Source organism: Parus major, chromosome 1 (assembly GCF_001522545.3).
Source record: "Parus major isolate Abel chromosome 1, Parus_major1.1, whole genome shotgun sequence".
NCBI lineage: Eukaryota > Metazoa > Chordata > Aves > Passeriformes > Paridae > Parus > Parus major.
In genome coordinates, this window is record NC_031768.1 from 74,816,534 (window position 1) to 74,842,216 (window position 25,683).

A 25,683-nucleotide genomic window follows, 5' to 3' on the forward strand; every position below is an offset into this window, starting at 1 on the left:
AGAACCGAATTTCCTTACAAACATCAGTCCAAGTTTCACTTTCAGGAAGCAGCACACATGTCTCTCTTCAAGTAGTTGATACGTGCTTTTAGAGTACATTTTAAAAAGAGTTGCAACCATTGCCAAAGTGTCAAAAGATGCTAATCTTTTATCTTAAATTCTATTTACTGATCACTAAAACTGTGAAATAAAACAAGTGGAACTTTTCTTCTTGAAATCAATCCACTGTATATAACCCATCTCTCAAATTTTTAAAGTTATGGTGAAGGAAGTTCCAAATCAGAATTTCAGCAAATAAGCCATTAGTGAAACTGTGGAACTACAGACAGATATTTATCTGAAGCTTGAGATAAGCACAGTAATGGTGGAAAATACTATGAAATCCTTGTCGAGAAAACTAGGCCTCAAATTTAATCTGCTCACTGCCACTTTCTACCACAGCTGTGAAGGAACTAACTTTTTTTTTATTTAAATGTTACTAATTAATAAAACATGACTGTAACTCTACAAGAAGGTGGGAACTTTCAAACTAATTCCTATACGCCAATTAAAATTGGCTTTATGAGGTGTTTTGATAGATTACATTGATATGTAAAGTCAACAAACATACTGCAGGGACTCATTTCTTTCTGTCACATGTTCCCTGACCATTTTCAAGAAAATAAATGAAAATATTACATCTCACTTCCACTGAAATAGTCAAACTTTGTGCCTTTTATTTCCTTAATTAAAGTGGTCTGTGTATTTCAGCAGGTTTAGTTCTCCGAAGTTTGAGTAGTAAAAGCAATAGTAGGTTTATACCTTCAACAGAAGGAAGAATTAATGTTACAATTACAAATAGAATTACATACATTATTTCCAATCATTTGCTATTACTTTTTTATTTCTCTAATAAAGGAATACAGTATTCAGTCTGATCACTCAAAAGCAAAATTAATTTCAGAATCCTGTTCCCATTTCAGGTACAAACAGCTTCTCCTGCATTGTCTTTGTACGACTTCACTGGAAGCCAACATTTAAACAGACCACTATTTGTTAAGAAAAAATGTACATATTGTCAAAGCAAAACTGATGGATTACATCACATGGCCTTTATCAAGAAGGTCAAACTAGGTGACAAATGTCTCTAGTGTTTCCAAATTCCCTGGCTGTAGCTGGAAAGTACATCTATCTAGAAGGGCATCACTTGAATTTTTAGCCAGGTGTGTTTAGTCTAAAATCTGATGAACTAGTAAAACCAACAAGTTTTGCGATTGTGATTCATAAAAAAGCAACCAGTAAAAGACTTCCAAGGCTTTCAATGTAACAAAAATTGAAGGTAATTAATATGAACTCTGTTTAAGAGATATAAAACCTCTCAGACACAGAAAAAAAAAAAAAAAAGGAATTGTGATTATGTAACTATTTTTAAACTCAAACTTAACACAATGTTGAACTATTGCAATCTTAACTGCCAATTTCTTTTACACTGGTGACACATTTGCCCAGAAAATAGCTACTGATGGACTTAATCAGAGGTCAAATCCAAACCAATAACAAACACAGGCTTTCTTTATAAATGGCTGAATTGCCCCAATCAATAGAGATCCACTGGTTCCCTCTGAACAGCAGGCTATAAGCATTGATTTAAGAAATTATCCTTTTGACCCTTCCCCTTCTCTTTCAGAGGAAGCCTTACTGCATTACTCCATTCCCAATGTTTCCCATAATAAAGCAAAACATAATCTTGGAATTAAAATGGACTGACCAAACAGAAGCAGATTGAATAAAGAGCTGAAATATTAGACTTCTGGTAATCAATCTTAATACTTTTAACACCAAATTGTTCACTAAAGAAGGCAGTATCCAACCTCTAGAAACCTGTACATTGGCATCAATTAACCCAAAAATCAAAAAACTTATATTATGAAACAGAGAAATATTTAAGAGGAAATCAAAGGAATTAATTTTTACTGTCTCTCGCATAGTTACTGGGTGGTATTACCATCAATGGCGTATCTAGTGCTACTAGAAACAAAAAACAACTTACAACCTAAGCGCAAAAAAGTGCATAACTCAGAATTGAGATTTCTTTCTTTCTCATTCTGTAATACTGGCTAAGCTGTATAGTTACTGTGTAAAGACTATTACAAACCACATGAAATTACTTCAAATATGAAAATTTCCAGAATCAGAACTACCACCTTTAGATCTCAGGTACACCTGATAATTTCTACTTTGAGAGAAATTACATGCTACACAAACTCCTTGACTGAGTTTATACAAAATATTTAACAGTGATGTGCTTTTTGTTCCAAGGATGTGTCAGCCATTGAAGTTTTGTATTGAACACTAAGAATTTGAATAGCACTTATTTGTTAAAACATGCTTTTGTGTTACAGTTCTGACTTCTGCTTAAACTCAAATTGTATGTATCTGTGTATCTGATTATATACATATGGGAGAATAAAAGGTTCACAGATGAGTTGAATATATCTTTCTGTAATGAAGCATACACTGAAACTATTTGCTTTATCCTCATATAGTATGACAGTTAATTAAAGCATTCAAAGTTTACTTTAGTTTTACACAGCACAGCAGTTAAACCAAGCTGGTCAACTGGAAGAACAAGTCATAAATCAAAAAGAAGCCATGTGTAGCAAGGAACAAGGTCATTTTTTATTCTGATGTTTGAGATGAACTGCAACTGCAGTTACTATTTACATTAGGAACAAGAGATTTTAGAAAAGGACTGAACTTTAGAAAATTTATTAAATACTACTGTTTACTCACACTTTTAAATGTTTAGTAGAATATCTGAAGACAACACTACAGGCTTGAGTTCTTTGTTAGTATCAGTTCTTCCAAGAATAAACCATGGCAAATTCCTTTAGTAGCAGACCTGCACCTACATGTCACTTGCTTTCTTGTTTCCTTACATCAATTCCTGTTGGTCTGACACTCAGTATTCTTCATCACCCTGTTTAGCCTACGGCAAACAAAACAGCCACGTGTGTTTTCTGAGGAAAAAAACGCAGCAAAAACCCAGGCCCATCCCTCCTCTTAGGCTTCCACATCAAGCCTAACTTTACTTTAGGACATAAAGAAGTAGCATGCCAATTTTGTCACAAAAGCATAACAGATGGTACTGTATAAGCAGGCAATAGTAATTTCAAACTGTCATTACTACTTAAGTCAGCTAAATCATTACCTCTTTTATTGCTCCTATTGAACAACTTTTTTTTTTTAACACAAGGAAGAAATGCCAATACTGCATTACTTTTCAGTTCCTTTCTATTTCAGTCTCCCTCTGAACCCTCCCTCACATTACCTGCTATATGATTTTGAACCTTGCTCAACATTTCAGTTTTGCTGGTAAGTGTGCTTCAAGAACTTGCAACACGTTCAGCAACAAAAATCCCCCCAGCATTTTAAGCAACAAAAAATCCAACCAAGAAACAAGAGTGTGGTGTGGATACACTTATGAACAAATTTATGCATTTACCCTTCTTAATAAAGCTTTCATTCTGCACTTTATTCTACTGACACAGGCTCCCAGAACATCTGAGACTTTTGCCTGCACAGGTGTACTTAAAACAAAAAGCTTCTGAGAACAGAAAATACTTGTTCTGATTTTACCTGGACCAGGAGCAGCCAGAGTTGCAACATACCTACTACTTTAAAGTTGTGCTGCTAAGGACAATAGTTAAATATCCCACTTAGATCTAGTACAGTATTTATCAATACCTCACTTTATATCTAAACCACTCGGCTTTTACAAACTTTTGTAAAAGTTTGGGTTTTTTTTTTCTCCCTCAATTTTATTTTTAGCATGCTTTGATCAAATTATTACTGAGTACAGTCTTGTGCCAACAAAGCAGATATTCTGGTGGGAGTCTGTTATAGACCACCCAACCAGGATGAAGAGGCAGATGAAATATTCTGTAAGCAGCTGGGAGAAGTCTCACCATCTCTGGCCTTTATTCTCATGGGGGACTTCGACTTACCAGATGTCTGCTGGAAGTACAACGCAGCAGAGAGGAAACAGTCCAGGATGTTTCTGGAGTCTGCAAAAGAGGCTTCCCTTACAGGGCTGGTGAGGAGGCCAAGTAAGGAAGGTGTCCCCCTGGACCAGCTGTTTGTGAGCAGAGAAGGGCTGGTGGATGGTCAGAGGCCATCTTGATCACAGCACTCACACAATGACAGTTTTCAATTCTCAAAATAACAAGAGGCATCAGCAGAACTGCCACCATGGACTTACAGAAGGAAGATTTTGGCCTGTTTAGGAGCCTGATTCAGAATGTCACTTGGGAGGCAGGCCATCCTAAAGGGCAGAGGAATGCAGGAAGGCTGGACATTCTTCAGGAAGGAAATATGGAAAGTATGGGAACAGGCCATCCCCATGTAGTAAAAAAACAAGCTGTTGAGGAAGATTGGCCTGCCTGGACAGATCTAGCCAGAAATACTGATAGAAAGAAGAGTTTGTGATCTTTGGGAGAAGCGGCAGGCAACTCATGAGGACTACAGAGATGTCATAGGTTATGCAAGGAGAAAATTAGGACCAAAGCATAACTAGAACTTAAATTGATTACTACTGCTAAGGACAATTAAAAAATGTTTCTATGAATGCATTAGCAAGAAAAGGAGAGCTAAGGAGAATCTCCATCTTTTACTGCAAACAGGGAGAAGCATAGTGACAAAGGATGATAAAAAGGCTGAGGTACTTAATGCCTTCATTGCCTCAGCTCCTCTTAAGACCAGTTGTTCACAGAGTACCCAGCCCCCTAAACTAGAAGACTGGGATGGGGAGCTGGATCAAACTCCCATAATCCAAGAAGAAACAGTCAGTGAGCTGCTACACACCACAGACATGTGTCCGTGGGGTCAAAAGTGATCCAACCAAGAGTCCTGAGGAAGGTGGTAGAAATGCTCACCAAGCCACTTTCCATCATTTACCAGCAGCCCTGGGCACCAGTGAGGTCCTAGCTGACTAAAGGTCAGCAAATATGATTCCCATCAATGAGAAGTGACAGAGGAGCTGTGGGAGTACAGCCCTGGCATCCTAACCTCAGTGCTGGGAAGGTCATGGAACTGATCATCTTGACTGCTAACACTCACCACATGCAGGACAACGAAGAGTTCCCAAGAGCTCAGTCCTGTTTAATGTCTTTTCTGATGATGTGGATTAGATCAAGTGTCCACTCAGCAAATTCACAGCTGACACCAAGTTGAGTGGGAGTGTTGATCTGCTGCTGGCTCTGCAGGACAATCTGGACAGGCTGAATCAATGATACAGTTGGTCAATGCCAATTGTATGAGGTTCAACAAGGCCGAGTGCTGGGTCCTGCCCCTGGCTCACAGCAACCCCAGGCAGTGCTACAGGCTGGGGGCAGTGGCTGGGAAGCTGCGTGACAGAAAAGAACCTGGGGGTGCTGGTGACAGCAGCTGAACATGATCCAGCAGTGCCCAGGTGGCCAAGAAGGCCGATGGCATCCTGGCCTGGATCAGCAGTGGTGTGGCCAGCAGGAGCAGGGCAGTGACCGTCCCCCTGGACTCGGCACTGCTGAGGCCACACCTCAAATGCTGTGCTCAGTTCTGGGCCCCTCAGTGCAAGAAAGACATTGAGGGGCTGGAGCGTGTCCAGAGAAGGGCAGCGGAGCTGGGGAAGGCTCTGGGGCACAAGTGCTGTGAGGAGCAGCTGAGGGAGCTGGGGGTGTTTAGCCTGGAGAAAAGGAGCCTCAGGGGGGACCTCATCACTCTCTGGAACTGCCTGAAAGGAGGGTGCAGCCAGCTGGGGGTCAGCCTCTTCTCCCAGGGAACAAGTGACAGGGACAAGAAGAAATGGCCTCAAGTTGTGTCAGGGAGGTTTATGTTGGGTATCAGGAAAAATTTATTCACTGATAGGGTTGTCAAGCATTGGAACAGGCTGCCCAGGGAAGTGGTGGAATCACCATCCCTGGAGGTATTCAAAAGACACGTAAACGTGGCACTTTGGGATGGCGAACAAAGTGGTGTCAGGTTGGCAGTTGGGCTCCATGACCTTAGAGGTCCTTTCCAACTTAAATGATTTCAGGATTAAAAGTCACTTGTAGATCAGTCATCAATTCAGCTCAATAAGTTTCTTTTTACCATATCTATCTAATACCAGGCACACAAAATTGACACTGTTAAAAAACTGAAATTAATATACTGTTCCCTCAGTATAAGTTAACTACAGTAACATTATTCATTTTGTGCATATTTTAGATCCTGTTAATGGCTTGAACAGGCTGAAACTTGGTTGAGGACTTGTAGGCTCAAAAATCAACACTAATATGCAGTGACAAAAATCCAAGTTGTCTTCCCCTCAGCACTCCTCCAAAAACCCACACTATTTCAGATCTTCCAGTTAAGCTAGAAGTTCTGGACTCTGATAAATTACAAGAAAACAAAAGATTCTATACAAAGGCAACACAGTTTTATTTTGGCTTTATTGGCACATCATCTTTGACAGCATACATCTTGTGAGCTAATAACTCAATGTTCAAGTTTTTTAACTAAAGGAAAAAAAAATACAAAACCTCAAAACCACAAAAAAAAATAAAAAATAAATCTAACCACAAAACCACCACACAGCCCTTGCTGATTTCAGCTGAATTTAGTTCACACATCAAATCTGTAACTGCAGCAAAGCCAAGTTTATGCATATTGCTAGAATAAAACCAAGCTCATACCTCAGTGAATTAGCTACAGAACACATACTGGATCACAGCAAAGTATAATACTTATCAGGCATTAAAGTATGCCTTTTTTTCTGGATTGTCCTTTTATTTTTACTTGTCAGTCCTAAGTAACTAAGATGTGTATTAATGAGATTGGAAGAACCATTGTGTCACCCTAGTCCAGTTTCTGTGAAGAACAAAGGTGGTAACTACACAGACGGCTGCAATAAAAACTGAAGTTTACAAGCCAGACAAACATGACTGCTTTTCAATTTTTTTCTCCATATAGCTCACTAAGAAGTCCTTTTCCTCATTATTTTTTGTTGTTTGTGAAGTTCATATTAAGCTACATATTAATGCATGGGTTCATTTACTAAAAAGAAACCAAAAACACCAACAATGACCCCCCATTTAAACCAAAGAATTATACGAATTTATCTATACTATTGTCTCTGTCCCCCACTGATGTACCACATATTTGGACCAGAAGACTGACACTTTTAGTGATACACCAAATCAGACCATCTTACACCATGTTTCAGGCTACTCTATTCAGTAAGACCTGTGCTTCTATAAATGACACAAGAATGCAAATTCAACAAACAGAAGATTATGAACACATACCTATCTACACAAGGAGGACTGGGGGGCATTTTTTGTGTTTTTTGAACCAAATATCTCAAAACACAATTTAAAAAGTGACATTTTGTACATTTTTTAAACTTACTTCTTGAGGACCACAGTCAATCAGCTCTCTGAATTTTAGATTAATGATTGTTATATTTGTTGAGCATCACCATAGCTGATATGATGTGCATAAAGATTAACACAAAAACCTAAAGGACCCCTTTTCTGGAGGCTTGTAATAGAATCTGGATTCAAGACAGACAAGAATAAACATTATATTTTATTACTCAATTACTCTTGCAATGACTGTTTAATATTCACAGTGAACTTATTAGCAAGAAGATTATCAAAAGAACACTTCTTAGAAGATTTAGTCAAGAATTTAGAAGCAGCATTTCAATAAAGTCTTAAAAAAATTATGTTGTTCCTCCTGTACATGTAGGTTTATGTTCAGTCACTATGAAGTTCATTAAAATATTGTTTAATTGCATCACAGGGTAAGAGAGTGAAAACAGCATCAGTTAAACCTAAAATATATTTATTGCAGACAAATGAATGAAATACCCACTAAAGCTGCCCAGAACAAGGCAATATAAAATTTACTAATTTGTCCACAGGAAATGGTAAGCATGTGATTTTGAATTGCAGAGAATAGTACTGACAGTAAATGTAAAAAATAAGCAAACTATACAACAAAAAACTAATGCACACTCCCCACAAAAAACCCAAACCAAAACCTATAACCCACCATACAACCAACAAGGTCCTCCTCTAAACCCCCAATCCCATTCAGTACATTCCAAGTGTAAACTAAGTACTTTCTGAAATAGAATCTTGTTTTGACAAAAAAGTAAAACAAGATTCTGATGTCAGATGGAATGATTCCACACACGTCTCTCTTTAGTGCCATCACTGATTTGAGGCTTAATTAACTTTCACAAAGTGTCTACTTCACTTCCTCCTCCTGTGAGCAGTCACACCATGACCTGGATCAGAGAGTTTGGTTGAAAAAATATAATCCCAGAAAAAGCTGGTATATGGCTTCTAACATAACTACACAGTAACTGTACACAGCTTCAGCTACCAGACCCAGAGAGGCTGCCTCAAACACAATCTATAAACAATGCTTGCTTTCACTCTTGAAACTCAACCTATTCTAACATCTTTAACCTCATTAGGCTCTGCTGTCTTCCCATGACTTTACTTATTCACATCCTATCTGACATGACAAGTTCAACAACTGAAAGAGAAAAATTAAGACTGACTGCATAATCAAGAATCAGGGAGTACCACTGCTGACAAAAGACCATCCCCATGTACCAATGTCATGAGTTCACATTAGTCACACTCTGGAATCAGATGAGAAGTCAGCACTGTGAGACTTCTTTCCAAAATCAAACTACATTATAAGACATCCTTTCCCAACGGAAATAGGCTTCTCTCTGTTCTACCTAGTTTTCTCAGTTCTAGTTTGTTCAGAAACCCATAATTATAGTACACTGAGAGTACAAATATAGAAGATGATTTCACACACAAGGAGCAATTTCTTCTATTTTGCATAGGATTTCCTGCTATTATGACTTAGCACTCACCATACACATTTAAGAAACCATGTCATATGCTGACTGAAACGCAATTACTGCATTACACACCCAGTAACCCATCAGAGCTCCATGAAATTTAAAAGAAATTGCATAAATATGATCACAACTGTAAGCAACAACCAAGAAAACTGATATATGTTAACCAGGTACTCTGGTATGGCAGATCCCTGGATGAATTACTGAATGCATACTACACTGTAGAGTACAGCACAGTCATTGGGAGAACTTACTCAATGTAAGATGGTCACAGGATATCACAACACAGGACTAAATTAAGCATATGAAACAGACCGCGAAAATAGGTTGACCCTGGTGGGCCACCAAAGCTGTGCTCTCCTCAGCTGGAGAGAAAATGTAACAAAAGGCTGGTGGGTTGAGGTAAGGACAGAGAGAGATCACTCACCAGTTACTGTCACAGGCTAAACATGTGATGCCGGGAAACAAGTTTAATTTATTGCCAGTCAAATCAGAGTGGGATAATGAGAAATGAAAACAAAATCTAAAAAATGCCTTTACTCCACGCTTCCTTTTCCCTGGGCTCAACTTCACTTCTAATTTCTCCCTAACAGCAGTGCAGGGGGACAGAAAATGGGGGCTGCTGTCAGTAGACATGCTGTCTACTCAGGGGAAATGCCTCTGCTCCAGTGTGGAGTCTCTCCCATGGGATGCAGTCCTTCACTAAGAGCTCCAACATGAGATCTACCCATAGGCTGTAGACTACACCTGTGTGGGTTCTCCCCACAGCGTGGGGTTACCTTCAGGAACAGACTGCTCCAGTGTGGATGCTCCATGGGCTCACAAGTCCTGCCAGCAAACCTGCTCCAGTGTGGACTTCTCTTTCCATGGAGCCACAGGTTCTGACAGAAGCCTATTACAGTAGGGGCTTCCCACAGAATCACAGCCTCCTTCAAGCATGCACCTGGTCTGGCATGAGGTCCTGCAGGGGCTGCATGTAAATCTCCGCATCCCCATGGACCTCCATGGGTTGCAGGGGCACAACTGGCTCACCATGGGCTTCAGCAGGAGCTGCAGGGAAATCTCAGCTCCAGAGGCTGGAGCACCTCCTGCCTCTCCTGTGCTGACCTTAGGATCTACAGGGCTGTTCCTCTCACATATTCTCACTCTTTCCTTCAGCTATTGCTGTTCTGCAGCAGTTTTTTCCCCTTCTTCTTAAATGCATTATTCCAGAAGAACTGCCTCTGTCACTGATGGGCTCGATCTTCGCCAGCTTCTTACAGATAGATGGCATTGGCTCTGTGAGACATGGAGGAAGCTTCTAATAACTTCTCAAAGAAATCATCCCTATAGCTCCCCCACTATCAAAATCCTGCTATGTAAATGCAATATAGCAGCTTCCTTAATTGCTTTTTTTTTAATCATAAGAAAATATCACCTAAAGAATAATTTTATTTTTTTTTTTGGCAAGTAGATAAACTTCTGCCCCTTTACAAAACCATTGTGTCCACCAGGAGCTACATTAGATATTCTGCTGTGCTGCGGAGAAATCATCTTATGAAAGATCATTTTAATAGGAGGAAGGGAGGATGTGGTATCCAACCTTGGAAGTTTTCCAGACTTGGCTCAACAGGTCACTTCTGACCTGATTAAGCTTTAGCAACGTTTGTGTGCTTTGAGCAGAAAGCTGGATGGATGACCAACTTTCACTAAGTACTAGGTTGGATAGATAATGACACTAATGGCTGTGGCTGTGAACTTGAGGGGAAAAACAGATAATAAAAACCCAAACCATATCTAGATCACTTGTTGATTCATGGTTCTTTGTACTTCCAGTCAACTTAAGACCTGAAAAATGTTGAACTGTCTATGCAGAATCAATCAACCTTTACTGGTGTGAGAAGAAAGCTTCCACTGAGCTAATTACTCAGGTGTTTTTCAGGCTCAGACAACTGTCCCTTATTTTCTATTTACTAATTGTTACATTTGAAACAACATATTCAATACCACAAAATCAGAGATGATTGACAATCCTTAAAAAAGTCACAACTCTGGAGAGCCAAATACTTCTCTTTTGATTACCAAACTGTTGTGCTACGTAGACATGCTGCATGACACAGAAAAATATGGTGTAAGCATCTGGTATTCAGATATTAGGAAGTAAAGTATAGTATAGGCAGAAATGGTTTTGTAGCAAAATTTTATAGAATATCAAATGACAGTTCCAAAGCATGGTTGAGATTGACATTGTTTCAGCATCACTGAAACAGAGTTTATAAAGAAACACAAGCAAACATCCAAATACACTGCTACTGCTCACTTCTTCAATCACATTTCCATTCAATGCAAGACCTACATACATTGAGTAGGTTCAGTACATCTGGTACATAATTTAGTACATGTGTACTGTCATCCACAAAATACTTTGTTCTAGAAATTAATCTTGCTTAGATATTTTAAAGCACATACACATCATTTTGTCATACCCGCAACACTTCCATTTGCTTGAAGCAGCTCCCAAATATAAGCGAGACAAGTGCAGGTGATCTTTCTCTTTCAAGGTGAATGCACCAACAGAAGTATTTGCTATATAAACGTATATAGGTTTATACGGAAGGCTCTCCTTCTGCAGACACAGCAGTCACAGGAGGCATTACGCTTCAAAAACCAATGACTACAAGACGGAATTAGGAAAAGCAAGTATTTTGGGGTTTTATTAAAACAAACAAAAGGCAGCTACAGGATGTGGATAGGTCCTGATATGACACAAAGTTACCAGTAAGAAACTATAAAGCAAACACACAGCACTAGGATGGAGGAATCAGCAGCTCTTGCACCAGAGGTGGGACTCACACAAACTTCCACAAGAGTCTATACAGTGGAATCTATCCAAGTGAAAGCAGAAGCAGTTCTGTAAGTTCCCCAGTGATACAAATTTACTTTTTCTTAACTGCTAACTGCAAAGAACTGGGGAAAAAAAACAGGTATATAGAGCAAAAGAACAAGTGGCAGTACAAATAAATTGAGTACGTTTTAGATGGAAGGTTCAGAACAGTGAATGCTGCTAAACATTCCTAACCTTTCACTTGAAAAATAACAATTGGAAAACACGAGTTAAGGATATGAAAAAGCTGTGTTGCAGGGATAACTGAAAAAAGCTTCTATTCCAGGAAGATCCGGCAGGTTAGGGCTCTTCAAATCCCAAAATAAGCAGTTTCCAGAGGAAAAGACAGCAGTCTTGAACAATTATGTACAAACTGTTCATTGTCACACAGTAAGAACTGGGCACCACTGAATACAGCTGATGGGAGCCAAGCTTAGTAGAGATGGAAGTTGTTTCTTCATGCAGTGGACAGACAACCAGTTAGACAGACTCCTTGCCAAAGCATGCAGTCAATGCTAAAAAAGGGGCCTCAGGCAGAGACAACACAAGTCTTGGGGAACAGTTGGAAGCCAGCTGAGTTCTCAGAGAAGAGTATTTGCTTGAAGAGTATATGCTTGCCCTGCTTAGTCTTTGCAAGAAATTTGCTCATCACCACTACTAGCAACAAGAGAGTTACCTGGACAGGCACCTGGACTCAGTTTAAATGGGGGCTTTCAACAATGCTGGCAGGGCCAGCAGTTGCTAGGTTTTAAAACTGAGCATCTCGAACACCTCAAGAACAGCAAAAGGAGACTTAGGGAGAACAGCATAACTACTTCTACTGCACCCATACTACCTGTACTGCTGGTTTTTATCTCCGCTTCTATCACATATCATCTTCTGATTTTTTTCCTTCACCTGATAATTTTAAGAATATTTTAGATGTGTTACTCAGAAAGATACCTCTATGATAAACAACACAACACTATCAGGTGACTCTGCAGTTCAGCCTTGCTGTAGGATTCACCAGCAATAATCAAAAACACTGGGCATCAACATAAGCTAAACAGCCTAATAGCTTTGACAAATATTTTTTTCTTTCTTTAGCAGAGGTATTGTCTCAAATAGTATGCAAGATTTACACTAACCTAAATGAAAACCTATTAGTCTTAATGAAGTGCAAATGAAAGGATTGTATAAAGGATTGCACAGTGTGACAGCACCAGTTGTTACTGCACTGCAGTCTGTATGTATTAATTTAATAGAACTTTTTGGAGTTTGCTTACAGGAATTTGCATCTTCTTTATTCTTCTACAACTTGCAAAACAGACAAGATTTTTAGCTGGAAGTCAGGAACTGAACTGCATTCTATACAACAGAAGAACACCTTTTATCTAAAGTGTATCTTGCAGTTTGACTAGATGAAGAGACACAGTATGTGCATAAATGCCTGCATAAGGTAGTTGAGGCTGGAAAATTTTAATCAACAGTGGCTATGTAGATGAATGGTTACACTCAGTTTTTATATACCTCAGTAAAGTATTCTAAGGTCTGCTAAGTTCATGTCTCAGCTGCAGGTATCAGCAATAATAATCAAATGTATTTATCAGGAGAAATCAGAAGGAAGTCATGTAAGCTAGTTAAGAAGTAAAAGCACCACACAATAGCAAAATTTTAGGTTTGTTTATACCTTTCATACAAAGTTATAGGCAAATAATGCAAAGATCCTGGTAAAGAAAAAAATCATCAACACCAGAATCTCCTATATTTCAAATAAATTCCATACAATCATGCATTCACGTTGATGTTGGAGTCTGAGATACAGATTGAGTGCCCTTGTTTTTAATACTTAGTTCTAGAATTCAAAAAAATGTCCTTAATGAGACACGTTTGCATCCACAAAGCAAGAGTCCACTGTCTCTTGCAAATATAAAAGACCTCTTCCCATAAACTGATTTACATAAATTTTATCCATGACAAAACCCAGCAATTTTCACTTTATTGCCACTCCCTCAACTATTGGGTAAGTTAGTTATTACCTTAGCTTGGAAACCACTTAAAATCTGGGTTTCAGAGAGCAAGCATTTGAGGCCATTTGAAAAAGGTGAAGCTTGGCACAGACAGGAGCCTACACTTCTACTCCAACAAGATTGAAGGGCAAAGGAATCAGCTGAAGTTCATCCACAATCTGAGTTGCTCACCATCACAGCATAAACAGGATTCAACTGTAGCTGTCAGCAAAAGCTACACAAATAGCTGCACCAGAGGAAAAAAAAAAAAAGCATCCTCCCCTTCTGCTTCATTGTTCCCAACTCCAATGCAACACTAAAACTGAAAGTTGGAAAATGTATACCACAACGATGAAGCTGATTGATTGATTGATTCTTTTTTTCTGGATACATTACCACATAAAACTGAAATTTAATTAATTAAGAAAACAATGAACTGTCCAAGTTCCTCAACAAATTTGCATAACACAAAGCTGATCATGTCAGGACTCATCTGATAGTGTAATAAAAAATGGGGACAATGTTGAATTGCAAACAATTTTCAAAAGCATGTAATTAAGACTTCCTTTGACCTTGTTAACATGGATGCTAAAACGTTAATTCTTAACTAACTGTTTATGCTAAGGTCTGTTTCACATTTCTTCTTCCTTATGCCTAACCAATGTCTGACTTACCAGGATATTATTAAAAATCCAACAGATATTTTTCCTGTTAACAGTCATTACAGGAAGAATAAAGAGACAAAGCCAAACCCTTACAATCACTAAGATTAATAGTTCTAACACTACAAATCTGAAAGTTCCTGCCCGCTGTTACGTACTAATTATTTCGTTCTAAAATCTTAGGTCTGCTTAGGTTTAGAATTAAAATCTCATAAAAAGTGAAAACCTGAAATACCAATTATGAAAGAGAATGTTTACTTCAGTCCAAATGTTATACTCACTGGCCAGAAGTGATATACACAGACAGAAATTAAGTACGCACATCTTTAGAGGCCAAAGGTATAAAAATGAAACACACTGATGATTACATAATTCTGTCAACAGCAGCATAACAAAAAGCTCTTAAATATCTATCCATACATGAACTAAAACACAGGCAATTTTAGCTTAGTCAGCCTCCTGTATACAAAACCCTGTAACCACAGAATGTGCTACTAACCATTTTCACTGAAAACTGGAAGTACTTAAAATACTTCACTGTTAAATGACTATAATTCATCATTTCCCCACAGACCATCAATGAAGTCAATAGACACCTAAACTCCAGTTACAGCACAGTATTACTTTTTTTTCTGCAAACATGTTTTTCTTGTATATTAAAAAATAGCCTCTAAAGATGGCATAGAACAGACTTCAAAACAACTTTGTCACAGCCTTTTGTGTATCAGATTACACCTTTTTCAGTATATATATTTCATATCCTTAACTCATGCAAAGCTGGCTGCTCTGAGAGCGACAAAAGTTTTGTAAGAATCACTACTGAATTATATGTTCATTGGACACTTAGATCTATTAATCATATTAACTACACAAACAGCATAGTTAGCAAACAAAGGAAGAAATTTCTCTTTTTATTCTTCACCATTCCAAAGAGACTATATAAAATGTTGCAATCAAAGTAATTGCAAAGGACTTGCCAACCAAGCTTTTCAAATAAGTACAACAAATTAGCCAAAAAATGAGAAGCAAGATCCAATAAGAAAATATGCCTGTGAGTTGCATTTATTTTCTTTATTCAAAGAATTCCATTTTGCCTATAAACCTATGATTCTATGCTTTATTCAGCCATAGACGTCTAACTTGATAACATACCCAGTAAAAGCAAAAAGTTGACTTGCAACAAGGGAAACAGAAAGGCAAAGGCAGCCTTGAAGTTGTAACACTGTTTAAACAGTGTAGTGCAGACTACCAACAATAAATCAGACTTCTCAATAAATCAGAACTCACTGGAAATAAACTAGCAATAGTAAATGACCTTTATTTGACTTTCCTATAAAAGAATTCAGCAGAAAAAACCTGGCTTCACAACCTCAATGTAATAATCAGTAACTACACTGAACCCCTAACACCAATCTAAGTTACCAAACAGCATGTCAGAGACTCAACAAAAGAGATCTGGTCTTTCACTGTGACGAAGCAAAGCCTCGTTAGCAAAATTAAAGCAAAGTCCAAGACTGTTTTCAAGGCAGCTTTGTCTCCTTAGCAACTGACATGACTGACAGGCAGTATACTGGTAAAAGTCTTATTTTACAAGGCAGCTTTGTATTATTACCTTGACTTAACCAGCAATTTAGAATACTTGCCTGAAACACAGCCTGAAGTAACTTAGTTAAAAGCCAAATAAAACAGCAACAGAGTGAATCCCAGAAAACAGACTCCAAGAAGGACTTCAGGAGGCCATGAAACAGCAACACAGCTTAGTCATGACTTACAAAAACTTTTGTTCTCCAAATAAAACTCTAGTTTCATTTAGCAAAAAGCAGCTATGAGGTACTGGTTTTGTATTAAAAACAAATTTCCCCCATGCTATAGATTCCTATTCAAATGTTTAAAAGAAAATATAGTTAATCTGGTAAATTTCCCAATAGAGCCCAACATCAAAATCAGGTTTAACAAACTGTTTGGGGGACAGTGTCAAACCAGTTATATGTTAATATTATCTGTTAACATTCCAATACAACATTTCCCCAAGAATTTGTTTCCCATCATAGTAACCCCCATGCTGTTAAATTTCCCCAAGACACAATTCTGTCATTCTCTTGGGCCAACTACATGGTACCCTGCTGGTGTCTCAGGGGCACTTACCAGAAGACACTTACTCACAGAAATCTCCTGTACATTTCCTGCATTCATTCAAGTGAAATTTTCTTCAGAATTTACATGAGAAACTGATTAAGGTAAATATCAGCGTTTACATAATCACTCACAGCTTGTTGTCAGGGGAAGAGAAAATAAAAAAAAAAAAGAAAAAAAAGAAAAAAACCACACCTTAAAAAACAGAACATTTACTCAAATAGCAAAAGCAAGTAAGTTCCACCCACCATTATTGAGTTTTACTGCACAGGTATATGAGAAATGTATAAACAATAAATGCAAGTATGTTAGAATGTATAAAAACACAAGGACACAAATTAATACAAGAACTGAACAGCTATTATTTTTAAAAGGTTAAACTAAATCTAATTACATCATCTGAATTTGTTCCCAGCTATGAAGATAAACACAGGCAGTGCTTTGGCCACATATAAAAAGAAGACAAACATCTCTAGTTTTGGATGACAGATCTCTTTTGCTGCTTACCTCATTTTTTTTTTATTTTTTTTATTTTGGTTGTTTGCAAAGGAGAGGTGTCTAGTCTTAGTCAAGATTGTTTGTAACTCAGGCTAGTTTTAACAGTTAATCTTGCACCTTAGCCCTGAGCAACACCTCCTGCTCTCCTGGGCATCACCCCCTAAGTGCTTATGACCAGTGCTTACGTCCGATATGCGAAAACGTGTCTTTGAGAGCAACAGGAACTCTGCTTTAATTTTATGTGTGACTTAATTTAGGTCCTGCCATCAAATATTTCAGCACTCCCAGTGCTAATAAGTTACTTTCTCTGAGGGTTTAGTCTAAAACCAGAGAGAGTGAAAAATCGAATTTGCTTGCTGCATCAGCTTTTAAAAATTTGCAGCTGTTGTGCCACAATTGCAGAGAAAAATTGAGCAAAGTAGAAATGGTGGCTTTACATTTCAAACTTTAAAGCTACTATTATTTTTTCTTTTATGGGAGGAGAAAGATAAGAGAATAAGAGATGAATCTTGTAAAAGTTGTTACGATTTTACCCAAACATGCCACTGATCAGCTCAACAGCATTTAACCATTAGAAGCTTCTTTCAAAAATATGGTGCAGTTGTGCTCAGTCTTACATTCATGGGCATTTTCAAATTAACATTATTTTATTATTTTAGTGCTTTCTATCAAGCAGGAATTTTCATCATGTGACTGAGGGGTTAAGACTACCCTATGCTACAAGCCAGATGACTACTAAAAACCCCACTACTGTAATTCATTGCCATATTCCCCATACAGAAAAAAATAAAAAGCAAAAAGTAAAAAAATCCAGGAGACTCATCTTGATTTATATCAAATTGTTGTTTGTCTTTAGAAGTCAGGTCCTCAGAAAACAGAAGTTCCACAGCAGTGTAATTACATCCATAGTGCTTAATGCTACAACTCTAACTCAAATATAACCAGATTAAATATTTAATAAGTAGAATTTAATCTTTTTTAAAACACGAAATTGTGATTAAACTTGTATTTGAATACTCTTCTTATTACTAATCAGGGATATTTTAGTATTTTTAATTATAAAAAACTGGTTAAGAATTGGTCACAATTACAGCTTTCAGCATAATAAAAAGTTTTCAGAGCACCAATAAGATAAAATTGATCTCAAATTTGATTCAGGAGACAGGAAAGCAGCGCTACAAAGCAGTATGAGATACCTAAACCATATAAATCCAAAATCAGACACTATAAAGCACATAGACTATTTTTATGAGAGAGATGCGAAAGACAAAACCTGTGGGAAGATGAAAGGTTCAGATCAACAACTAATTTAAAAAAAAATCCTCAGAGAGAATTTAATGCTTAACTGCCAACCAGGTGCCACAGATACTGTATTTTCCCCAGTTCTATTTTCTTCTGAAGATAATAAAAGTCAATATGCTCATAAATAAAAAAATACATTAGTGAAAACCATGAGATATGTTTCTGGTTTACCTGAAATCATATCTACTGCTTTTTGGAACAGTCTTATAAAATCACCTTGTCCAGCAGGGTCCTGAATGCATAGATAGTGCTATTTGACCAAATACAAGACAATGTGTGCCACTGTCTTCACTGATGTCCAGTCTCAGTGCTAACACAAATAAGGCATGTTTGCCCTTATTCTTCCTCAGCCCTTTCAAAGATACTGAAACCTTCAGTAGAATCGCAAATTTGAAATAGCTTGTGTTATTGTTCTTTCATAGGACTCTTCAAAGTAAGAGGTAGAAGGAAAAATACACACTTAGTAGTACTGTGACTGTCTTTCCTTAAATTGTCAAAAATATACCACAGCAAGCTTTCCTTTGAAAGTCTTTTAACTAATGTTTTTCCCTCAGCTATGTTCTGAAACTGACAGTGTCCACAGTACCCTTTTTTTCATGGCTTTTTCTAGGGAGATTTTTGATCTTTTGAGTATTTTCTTACACAGTCAAATCATCAACATATAAAAATGCAACTAATTTGATATATTACAAATATAATTTTGCATCCAAAGATCTTCAAAAGTGGAGAAGCCCATGAAAAGCAGTGGGTACAGTTTTGGCTTCCACCAATAATTGCTGACCAGCTTGCCTGAACTATAGAATTATAAACAGAAGAAGTCATATTGATGACTCTGAATATGCACTTCCACACTAAATTAAGGTCTTCAATAAAATATGCAGTTGTGGTTGCAGCTTTTCAAATGAACACCTTTTGTCCTTGAAAACTAAGATTACTTTGGTAGGGTGGGGAGACCGAGGGGAGCAAAGGATATTGGTGTAGTGGGTAGTACCAGTCAGGGATAAAAATCGGATGCAAGAGAAATTTAACAGCATCACTGAATACTTTTCACGTGTAACATGAGGAAATAAAAAACCCCAACAAACCAAACAAAACGCTCCCAAAAAATTATAGCAACAAACTTCCCTGTTGTCTTAAAACGAATTAGTTTCATAACATCCAAAGCCATACCTCTGTATGCCGTACATGAGAAATGTGTAACAGCAATCTTTTTTTCTGCCAGATGGATAAACACCTCAAACACACCCACAAATACTAATGAAAACCACCTTGGCCTCCTTCAGGAAGTCATTCAACACTTCACAGAAAAAATAGGAAGTTGTTGATAAACTGCTTGCAAGAACTACTTCCTGTAGGAAAAATAATTACAAGACTTGTTTGCTGGACTATCAGTTAACTTCTCCTCTCACTACAACAAGAGAAGAGGTATTACACAAGTTCTCTGAGAATTAAAGTGATAACTCTAATTTAAAATGATACAAGAGTAATTCTAAAACCGAGCAAAATTTGTTTTTTTCTTTCTGCATGCTGTTGTGTCTGCTTCTCCCACTGTACATTATCTTTTGCCTTGAGAGCAATCCCCTATCTTTCTGCACAGTTCACCGAAATGTCAAGCAGCAGCTGGCTAACAGGAAGCGGTTAAAAAGCAATGCAATTGACATCACCACACAAACCAAGCTCGGCTTTTTTACTGTATGTTTAAGAATGGGCTAAAGCTACCGCACACCAGTGAGAGATGACTCAGATGTGACCACTTACTAACCAGACAAGTCTTAACTTATGAGCTCCACTGAAGGAGCAGTATCAATAAAAAATAGTTTTACCAGCTGTACAGTAAGCAGGCCTTAACCACTGCTCAAAATCATTGCTAAGGGAAAATTAAACTCAGCAGTACTACTCATAACAGTGAGATGAATGCTAATGAGTGGAATTCTGGCAAATCATATGTTGGGCATTCATACATAAGGGGGTCTATTTATCCAGATGACAGACTAATTTACAAGAATAGCTCTGGTTCAAACCCTATAGTACTGCCCTCACCTTCTTTTAATATGTATGGATACATGGGGTGTGTATATAAAATACCTGGCCAAACAACTCTGCACATCTCTCTATATATACATACACACAAAGATGATTAAGTATCTTCTCTCCCATATACACTATTTTCATTTCTTTGCACAAATTACTATGTTCACAGTGCTTGACCCACTCATTAGTGGAAGTGACTGTAATTCCAGAGTGCATTAAGTATGGTACTCAATTTTGTATTATTCTCTTTGCACTGTAGAGTATTATGATAACTATAACCATAAGGCTTACTGACATCTGGAAAAAATCTAATATTGTTACCTATTCTGCAAAGATCTTTCTAGAGTCTGATTACCAGACCGTTCACGGAGTGGCTACAGAACAGAGCAACTGGAAACAAAGAGTGAAGCAGCCAATCAAGAAAAAAAGCTGAACACTTGGAAGAGACACTAAAAATCTGCATATGGTGGAAGGAACCACATTAAAGGTATTTAGAATCTGAAATCTTAGTACTCACACTTCAAGCAAATGTTTAAGGTATAATCAGACAAAATATGAGTTGCAGCAGACTTGCATCTGTGAGATAGAACTAACCACTCATCACTGAAAAAAACCCCTTAGTATACAAACTTGCTACTCAAAACTAGTCTTAAATTTCTTTGGGTTTCCTACACATACAGAGCAAACATTGTGCTAGTACTTTAATGCTTTTTACAAATCTTAATAAACTCCATTGAAGTTGGTGGATCTCACCTGTAGATTCTATTAAGCAACCTTTTACAAAGAAATGTTTTTCAAGTGTGAACAGAGCTGTCCCCATTAGACTCTTCCATACCACTGCATCACCCAAGAAAAGCCAAAAGGAAACAGCCCATTACACTGTTTAAAAATCTCCCAAGGTCAGCATGCAACCCAGCAGGGAGAGGTTCAAAAAGTACAGACTTTATTTTTTTTCCTAACAACCTGGTTTGTTTCCACTCCTTTTCCCTTCAAGACACATCCTTCACAGCTAGCAGCTCTTTCAATCATTTACTTTGGATGTCTGCTTGAGAACAAACGATCTTGCTCATGCAGATGAGTTTGCCAGACTTGTGTGTACTTTCCAGTCTCAGGCTCTTTATTGTTCTTGCTGAAACCTGACCCTTTGAAATGGATACCAGGACAGCAAGAAAGGATAAAAAAACTCACAGAAGAAAAAGGAAAGATTTTTGTGGTAATAATCAAACTTCAGAAAAAGCTTTCCAAGAATAAATCTTTCACTCCGATTTCACCTGAATGAGCACAATTAAAAAAATTCATTAGAAGAGCAGGAAGACATTTTTCATCTCTTAAACTGTTTCATCTTCTGTATAATTGACAGTGCTATCAAGAACAAACACTTGTGGCAGTAAAACTTTAAAATCAAATATCTATTTTTCATGCTTCATAAGCTGCTCTTTAAGAGCTCTCACTAACACAGTCAAAACAAGTTTGCTTTTCATTTCAAAACTCATTCTGTTCTTTCCTCAAGGTTCAATGAGGTACAGCTCTCAAATGGCATAAACTTACACAGTTCAAAAAAAAACTTCTGCCTGCTGAAGAGCTCATTCTAGAGCACATTGATCTGTTAAACTATACCAAAGAAAATATCACATCTTCAAGATCTATAGCTAATGCTTATTTTCACATTCATTCAACAATGTTCTCAAAAGGGGACCTTCAGGCTCAAATAATTTCAGACAACTACTGCAACCTCTTTTCGGTTGGGAAAAAAAAAAAAAAAGCTAATTTCTCTGTATGGGAATACCACAGCTACAGGAACAAGAAACATTTTTAAAAAGTTCTGCAAGTTCAATTTTCATTGCAGACAAAATTTGTTTTAGTTTCTGAAGCTACAAGCTCAACTACTTCAATCAGATGCACCTATTAATCACAATGTTTGAGTGAGAAAGGTAGGAATAAATATGTTTTTCTTGCTTGAAACAAGTTTTACATATGTAACACAGTGTTACCTCTCCCCACCCTGCAAATGACACAATGGGTTATTTAGAGACTTGCTGCTACATAAAAAGTTCAAATTATAGTCAAAATATTTGAGGGCAAGTTATGGTCTTGGTGGGCACACTTTCAGAAAGAAGGACAAGTCCTTGCTGTTTTAGAAAACTTCACAGAATAAAAGAAAATGTTTCCTGATGGATTGGGTGTCAAATGGATGGCAAGTGTAACTTTTCTTAAGTTATAGAAAAGGTGATACTAATTTCACTGTGTGAAAAAGTTGCAGTTCTAGGAACATGAAACAAGGTTAGAAATTCTGAAGTTTCCTTTTCACTGTCAGGAATATAGATGAGTTAAGTTACAAACACAAATACTGCAATCAAACATATATGTTAATTACCTCAGGAAGAAAGAGTAGGCAAAAACCATTTTGGTTGTGTATTTAAACCCTTGTCCTTAATCAGAACATAAGAAGCCCTGACATACTGTCACTACAATAGTCTCTAAAGTTAACTCTGTATTTTTACATCTGTATTATTAAAATGAGGTAAAACATATCTTGACCTCCATGGCAACTCTGACAATATTCTCCAAATCCAAAAGTCTCATTGTTCCAGAATGACTATGATCATTTTACTCATTTTTCAATACACAATATAATGGAAAATATTATTTGGCTAAGATTAAGATAAGACAAATATTCAGTCATATTCACTGCCACATACAGTTTTCAGAAACAGCAGAGTTGATATGGGAGAAATACTGAAGTGGTAGGGTCCCCTACTTAAAATCAGGACCAGTTTTTTAAAAATACGTATTTTCAGCACAACGAAATTTACCAAAATTGTAAGACTGTAAAAACCAAATATGCATCCCAACCAAAAAAAAAAAAAAAAAAAAAAAAAAAAAAAAAAAAAAAAAAAAAAAAAAAAAAAAAAAAAAAAAAAGACATACAGCTAATCGAAAAGAAATTTTACTTACTTAAGAAAGTATCTCTGTCCAGAAGGTGTCTTAGCCATCTCCCAACCTGGTGGCAAAGGTACATCATCAGGGATCTCAAAAGAAGACTGGCGGAGGTGTTGAGAAGATGGAGCTCCAGGTCCAGTCACTACTCCAGAGGGTGTAAGTGTCCCTGGAGAAACAGCTCCCAGCTGCAGTGATGCTGGAGAGGAATGAGCTCGGACATGCTGTGGGGTCAGGGCTCCTGCTGTCCCGGCATCAGTGCTGGCCTGCCAGGAGTGAAATTATTTTATTAAAATTCCTATCTTTCAGGAGAAATGTAGTTGTCAGAAGACATTTCACTTTAAATTAATGTTTCAGGAGAAATTCATAGCTCAGTTGTTCTAAAGTTCTGCTTATTTTCCAGTTGTAACTGTTCAAGCAGGCCTCCACGTAGTCTGGTTAACTAGCATCACAAAAGCCCTTGTGCAAGTCAAGAAACATTAACCTGTTGAGAGGTTAATTAATATGTTGAGAGCCCTTAGTTTTATCTTGAAAACTAAAGTTTTCAAACTAAAAACTAAAACTAAAAACTCTCCTCAGCACAGGGTTAAGAACAAACCTGCCTGCAGTCAGCAGATCTCATCCAGTGTATTGAGTGGTTTGTTACTGGACTGCACCCACTCACTACCATCACACCCACTTTCTGCTGGAGGAGTTAAGTTCCCACTCTCCTTTTCAAGTGGGGGTGTGGGGATTCAAGTACACGTACACACCATCCCTACCCCCCACTCGGGGTTTAAAAGATCACACAAAGAGAAAAGCAATAGTGAAATGCCAGCTGGCAGCAGTGAGTTCCAATAAAGGAAGACTCACGAATTCAACCATTAAAAAAACCTATACAAGAAGACTGAACATAACATTTCCTAATAACTCAAACTTTTAGGGGTATAAAGAGTCCATCCACACTTTTATCCAAAGCAAAGCTTCAGCAAACGGTTGACCCAGTCAATCAGGAATGACTCACAAACCCATTCATCGGAGTCACCACTCACAAGCACACAGAACGTCTTTGCCAATAGTAAATACGTGTCCAACGTGGAACAGAAAAGGCAGCTCTGAAAACTTGATTAAAGGAAAATGGCTTTGAGAAATGTATTTACCAATTAACTGGTTTTATAGATAGAGCAGGACAACACTGACACCTATAATGAGATGCACGTATCAGTCCCTGTCACACCTCTCTACACAAGGTATTGCACCATATGAGGCCCCACTTACTCTTACAGTTCTGCTTCACTCCATCTGTATGCAAGCACACATGATGTTCCATGCGTTCAACTGGAAACCAGTTTGCACTTACATTCAGACAAAATAAGCAAGTAGTAAATCAAGTGGATTTGCAATATTTTAATTCCTGACAATAACAGAATTAAAGAAATTAGAGATCTTTTCTTTAAGCAGAATGTTTATGTGGCACAACTAAACGAAAAGGAAAACCAAAACCAGTCCACAGTGAAGCAAATGATTCTCTCTTGCTTTAGCTGGATTTCAAGTTTATGTTTTAAGAACCACTGAGTGGTACAAGGAACAGTGATCCAACTAAATATGCTTTACAGATGAAGATTAACATTCACAATTGTGAATTGTTTACAGTGTTAGACTAAGCCTAAAAGTACAACCAAAAGTTGTATGATCATCACACACCTTAAGTGCATTCAAACACAAGAGCTATTTAACTGCAGTTACTGTATTTAACAAGACACAGCACTAAGTGTTGGATGAATGGTCTACCCTTTCAGATTTCTACACAATGAAACCGTGATGAAATTTGCACAAGTTGGGAGAGCACTATACACTAAACCCCTTATTCCTTGCTGGATTTCAGTAGGTTATTAAAGGTCTGCAACTTAGAAGCTAGCAAAGCTACAGAAGCAGATCAGCTCCACCTCTTCCAATCTTCTTTTCAGTCTTCCTATATGAAGGCCAGACTGCTTTTTTGAGTATTTGGAAAACGAATTAACTCCTAGGCTGGGAGAGTACTTGCCAAGGTTCAGCCTGGAACGAACTTCTGAAGTCAAGTTATAAATCGTTCAAAACAGAAGTTTAATAATGGAAATGTTGACAGACCCTTAACAACACGGGTACCAGGCACCAGTACACGGCAAGTTTCACTCTTACTGGCTACACAGAAAAAGTAACAATAGCCAATAATAAAACCTATTTTATAGCTTAGCAACAAAGTTTATTACTTAATAGCACTCGACTTGGTGGTAGGCACAGTCTCCTTCGAAAAAGTTACTAACAGCATTAGCTTTCGTTCGTATTCACACCAGCACTTAGGTTTTGGTACAAAAGTCCCTCTGCTTAAACACCAAATCCTCCCGGAGGCCAAGCGACGACCCT

General features: G+C 37.6%; 1 protein-coding gene across 8 annotated transcripts in view; it reads right to left on the reverse strand.

Annotated features, from left to right (window-relative positions):
- Nucleotides 1-25,683, reverse strand: part of YAP1 (Yes1 associated transcriptional regulator) — an 85,436-nt gene that overhangs the window by 58,202 nt on the left and 1,551 nt on the right. For all 8 annotated transcript variants that reach the window (XM_015639363.3, XM_015639373.3, XM_015639354.3 and 5 more), the window contains exon 2: nucleotides 23,320-23,567. In XM_015639363.3, coding sequence (XP_015494849.1) covers nucleotides 23,320-23,567 — 248 coding nt within the window. The remainder of the gene's footprint in view (nucleotides 1-23,319; nucleotides 23,568-25,683) is intronic.